The sequence below is a fragment of the Hyla sarda genome, chromosome 13 (genome assembly GCF_029499605.1).
Source record: "Hyla sarda isolate aHylSar1 chromosome 13, aHylSar1.hap1, whole genome shotgun sequence".
NCBI classification, from domain to species: Eukaryota; Metazoa; Chordata; class Amphibia; order Anura; family Hylidae; genus Hyla; species Hyla sarda.
The window spans coordinates 1,636,485-1,642,211 of record NC_079201.1 but is presented as its reverse complement, the minus strand read 5'-3'; the positions used below and the strand labels follow the sequence as shown (position 1 = coordinate 1,642,211).

Below are 5,727 nucleotides of genomic sequence, written 5' to 3'. Positions count from 1 at the left end.
CATTACATTACTTATCCTGTACTGATCCTGAGTTATATCCTGTATTATACTCCAGAGCTGCACTCACTATTCTGCTGGTGAGGTCACTGTGTACATACATTACATTACTTATCCTGTACTGATCCTGAGTTATATCCTGTATTATACTCCAGAGCTGTACTCACTATTCTGCTGGTGAGGTCATTGTGTACATACATTACATTACTTATCCTGTACTGATCCTGAGTTATATCCTTTATTATACTCCAGAGCTGTACTCACTATTCTGCTGGTGAGGTCACTGTGTACATACATTACATTACTTATCCTGTACTGATCCTGAGTTATATCCTGTATTATACTCCAGAGCTGCACTCACTATTCTGCTGGTGAGGTCACTGTGTACATATATTACATTACTTATCCTGTACTGATCCTGAGTTATATCCTGTATTATACTCCAGAGCTGTACTCACTATTCTGCTGGTGAGGTCACTGTGTACATACATTACATTACTTATCCTGTACTGATCAAGAGTTATATCCTGTATTATACTCCAGAGCTGTACTCACTATTCTGCTGGTGAGATCACTGTGTACATACATTACATTACTTATCCTGTACTGATCCTGAGTTATATCCTGTATTATACTCCAGAGCTGTACTCACTATTCTGCTGGTGAGATCACTGTATATATACATTACATTACTTATCCTGTACTGATCCTGAGTTATATCCTGTATTATACCCCAGAGCTGTACTCACTATTCTGCTGGTGAGGTCACTGTGTACATACATTACATTACTTATCCTGTACTGATCAAGAGTTATATCCTGTATTATACTCCAGAGCTGTACTCACTATTCTGCTGGTGAGGTCACTGTGTACATACATTACATTACTTAAATACACTGCTTTGGATACAGTTCCACACATTAGAGGCTTAAATAGACTGTATGCCACATGATAGGATTAGATACAGCAGCTGACAGTATACACAGCTCAGCACACGGTATGTATCACACATGAAAGGATTAGATACAGAAGCTTAGTAGACAATATGAAATATCATAGTTTAGATACATCTCTCAGCAGACAGTACCAACTATGATATGCTTAGATACACGTATAAGCAGACTGTATCACATGCCCCGCAGAATGTATCCCCCATGATTAGATACATATACTGACATACCTGTGTCTCCTCGTATAGCAGAGATGGGGGAGCTGGGTCTGCAGGTGGAGGAGCTCAGGGGCCGCAACGCGCAGCTAAATAAGACGAAACAACTCCTGGTGGCCGAAGGTGAAGATGTGACAAGGAAACTGGAGGAGGAGACTAAGGTACTGTACCCCCCCCCATGACCCTGTACCCCCCATGACCCTGTACCCCCCATGACCCTGTACCCCCCATGACCCTCTACCCCCCATGACCCTCTACCCCCCATGACCCTGTACCCCCCATGACCCTGTACCACCCATGACCCTATACCCCCCATGACCCTGTACCCCCCATGACCCTGTACCACCCATGACCCTGTACCCCCCATGACCCTGTACCCCCCATGACCCTGTACCCCCCATGACCCTGTACCCCCCATGACCCTGAACCCCCCATGACCCTGAACCCCCCATGACCCTGTACCCCCCATGACCCTGTACCCCCCATGACCCTGTACCCCCCCATGACCCTGTACCACCCATGACCCTGTACCACCCATGACCCTGTACCCCCCATGACCCTGCACCAGTGGCGTTGCTAGGGTTGGTGTCACCCGGTGCGGTAGAAAATGGTGTCACCCCATACCTCCCCCCCCCCCAGTAAGTTTTTAGCCTGTTGTGACAGACACCCCTGTTGTAGCGCACTGTGAGAAATTCCAGTATAATAATCAGATATACCAGTTGCCACAGAATAGGAAAGTGTTAAAGAAGTTTTCACCATTTAAATATACAGCTCCCAGAAATACTTAAAGGGGTACTCCACTGGAAAACATTTACTTTTATATCAACTGGTGCCAGAAAGTTAAACAGATTTTTAAATTATTTCCATTTAAAATCTTAATCCTTACAGTACTTATCAGCTGTTGTATTCTCCACAGGAAGTTGTGTAGTTCTTTCCAGTCTGTCCACAGTGCTCTGTCTGTCCATGTTAGGAACTGTCCAGAGCAGGATAGGTTTGCAATGGGGATTTGCTCCTACTATGGACAGTTCTTGACATGGACAGAGGTGTCAGCAGAGAGCACTGTGGTCAGACAGAAAATAAATTAAAAAAGAAAAGAACTTCCTGTGAATCACTTATACAGCAGGTAAGAAGTACTGGAAGGATTACGATTTTTAAGTAGAAGTAATTTATAAATCTGTTTAACTTTGTAGCACCAGTTGATTAAAAAAAATGTTTTCCAGTAGAGTACCCCTTTATGCAGTGGTGAGGTTATGCTGGGAGTTGTAGTTTCACTCATCATAACTGTAGAACTGACAAGTGACTACAGCTCTGATGGGACATAGAGAGGAGAATGTACAATGATATCAGTGACTAGAGATGAGCGAATTTACAGTAAATTCGATTCGTCACGAACTTCTCGGCTCGGCAGTTGATGACTTTTACTGCATAAATTAGTTCAGCCTTCAGGTGCTCCGGTGGGCTGGAAAAGGTGGATACAGTCCTAATAGAGAGTCTCCTAGGACTGAATCCACCTTTTCCAGCCCACGGGAGCACCTGAAAGCTGAATTAATTTATGCAGGATAAGTCATCAACTGCCGAGCCGAGAAGTTCGTGACGAATCCAATTTACTGTAAATTCGCTCATCTCTATCAGTGACTACAGGTGACGTCTTCTCTATAGTCTTTCCTTATCTAATTCAGATGGTACATACCGCCTGGTCCAGCTAAAACTTCTGTCTGTAGAATGTGACGCCCAGATGTCTCCTCACTATGTCAGCGCATTCTCATCCTCTATATGAAAACAAGTATTATTATAAACCTGCCAGACACTGTATCCTCTAAATATAATACTACTATACACTATACTCTTTAATTATAAACCTTCCATACACCATACCCACTGAATATAATACTACCACACTGTACATTCTGAATATAATACCAACACATACTGTGCACTCTGAATATAATACCGCCACATACTGTACCCTCTGAATATAATACCGCCACACACTGTACCCTCTAAATATAATACTAATATACACTACACTCTTTGATTATAAACCTTCCATACACCGTACCCACTGAATATAATACTACCACACACTGTACATTCTGAATATAATCCCAACACATACTGTACACTCTGAATATTAATCTGCCACATACTGTACCCTCTGAATATAGATCTGGTGGTGTTGCTAGTGGATGATGGGGGTGCTAGTACTGGGGGGGTGTTGCTGGAGGATGATGAGGGTGCTACTGGCCATCCCCCCTGGCAGTATCACCCCCATCATCCATCGGCAGCATCATCCTCCTGGCAGGAGCACCCCCATCATCCACCATCAGGATCTGCTGATGGAGTTGCTGCTGCTGGAGGGGTTTGCTGGTGGATGATGAGGGTGCTACTGCCGGGGGGGGGGGGGGGGAGCATTAGGTAGGCAGCAGTTCCCCCACTTGAAGGAGTAGTCCAGTGGTGAACCCAGTGGTAAAAAACTTATCCCCTATCCTAAGGATAGGGCCCCCTGCGATCTCCTGTACGGAGCCCCGACAGCCCGCGGGAAGGGGGCGTGTCGACCTCCGCACGAAGCGGCGGCCGACACGCCCCCTCAATACAACTCTATGGCAGAGCCGAAGCGCTGCCTTCGGCAATCTCCGGCTCTGCCATAGCGATGTATTGAGGGGGCGTGTCGGCCGCCGCTTCGTGCGGAGGTCGACACCCGCTATCTGGCCGGAGAGCCTGGCCCCCGTGCAGAGAGATCGCAGGGGGCCCCAGAGGTCAGACCCCCCGTGATCTCAAACTTATCCCCTATCCTTAGGATAGGGGATAAGTTTTTCACCACTGGACTACCCCTTTAGGGTACGTTCACAAGGGCAGATTTTTTTTAGCGGGTTTTCCGCTGCGTATTTGAAAATGGGCGGGCTCTTCTCGGCTGTCCGCAGCAGATTTTCCGTGGCGGAATTTACGCTGCGGAAATTCCGCCACAGTCCCTACTGACTCCAATGGGGCTTGTGGCGGATTTTCTGCAGTGTACATTCCGCCGCAGAAAATCTGCTGCGGACAGCCGAGAAGAACCCGCCCACTTTCAAATACGCAGCGGAAAACCCGCAAAAAAATCAGCGCGTGTGAACGTACCCTTAAGGTAGGTAGCAGTTCCCCACATTAGGTAGGTATCAGTTTACCCACATTAGGTACCATAGATTCCCCACATTTGGTACCAGTTACCCCACAGTAGGTAGTAATTTCCCCACATTAGGTAGCACAGATTCCACACATTAGGTAGCACAGATTTCACACATTAGGTAGCAGTTTCCCCACATTAGGTAGCACAGATTCCCCACATTAGGTACCAGTTTCCCCACATTAGGTAGCATAAATTCCCCACATTTGGTAATAGTTTCCCCCCATTAGGCCGCAGGTTCCCTTGCAAGTTCCCCACAATAGGTCAAAGTCTCCCCACATTAGATCGCTGGTTCAAACAAACCCCCCCTCCCCCCACACAAAAAAAAAAACACACACACACACAACACAGAGACACACACAGATAGATAGAGAGAGACACACACAGTCAGAGATACACACTCACAGACAGAGACACACACACACACACACACACACACACAGTCAGAGATACACACTCACAGACAGAGACACACACACACACACACACAGTCAGAGATACACACTCACAGACAGAGACACACACACACACACACACACACACAGTCACACACAGACAGAGAGCCACATACAGACAGAGATAGCGACAGACACACACACAAACACACAGAGACACACTCACAGACAGAGACACACACACACACACAGACAGTCACACACAGTCACAGAGTCACACACACACAGATAGATAGAGAGAGACACACACAGTCAGAGATACACACTCACAGACAGAGACACACACACACAGATAGATAGAGAGAGACACACACAGTCAGAGATACACACTCACAGACAGAGACACACACACACACACACACACACACACACACAGTCAGAGATACACACTCACAGACAGAGACACACACACACACACACACACAGTCAGAGATACACACTCACAGACAGAGACACACACACACACACACACACACACACAGTCAGAGATACACACTCACAGACAGAGACACACACACACACACACACACAGTCAGAGATACACACTCACAGACAGAGACACACACACACACACACACACACACACACAGTCACACACAGACAGAGAGCCACATACAGACAGAGATAGCGACAGACACACACACACAAACACACAGAGACACACTCACAGACAGAGACACACACACACACACACAGACAGTCACACACAGTCACAGACAGAGACACACACACACACACAGACAGTCACACACAGTCACAGAGTCACACACACACAGAGTCACTGTCACACACACACAGACAGAGAGAGAGACACACAAACAGAGATCGAGTGAAACAGACACACACTCACTTACTCATCCAGCGAAGCGCTCCTTCTCTGCGGGCGCTCTGCGAGTGACGTCACTCACGTCCTCCTGCGCGGCCCTGTGCGGAGTGACGTCGGGCCGGCG

At 47.0% G+C, this 5,727-nt stretch overlaps 1 protein-coding gene across 1 annotated transcript in view; it reads left to right on the top strand.

The window, feature by feature from the left end:
- The first annotated feature begins 669 nt into the window (after window positions 1-669).
- The window catches only part of LOC130297634 (putative uncharacterized protein MYH16), a 31,664-nt gene continuing 26,606 nt past the window's right edge, over window positions 670-5,727 (top strand). The window contains exon 1 of the mRNA XM_056550335.1: window positions 670-1,323. Coding sequence (XP_056406310.1) covers window positions 1,201-1,323 — 123 coding nt within the window. The 5' untranslated portion in view covers window positions 670-1,200. The remainder of the gene's footprint in view (window positions 1,324-5,727) is intronic.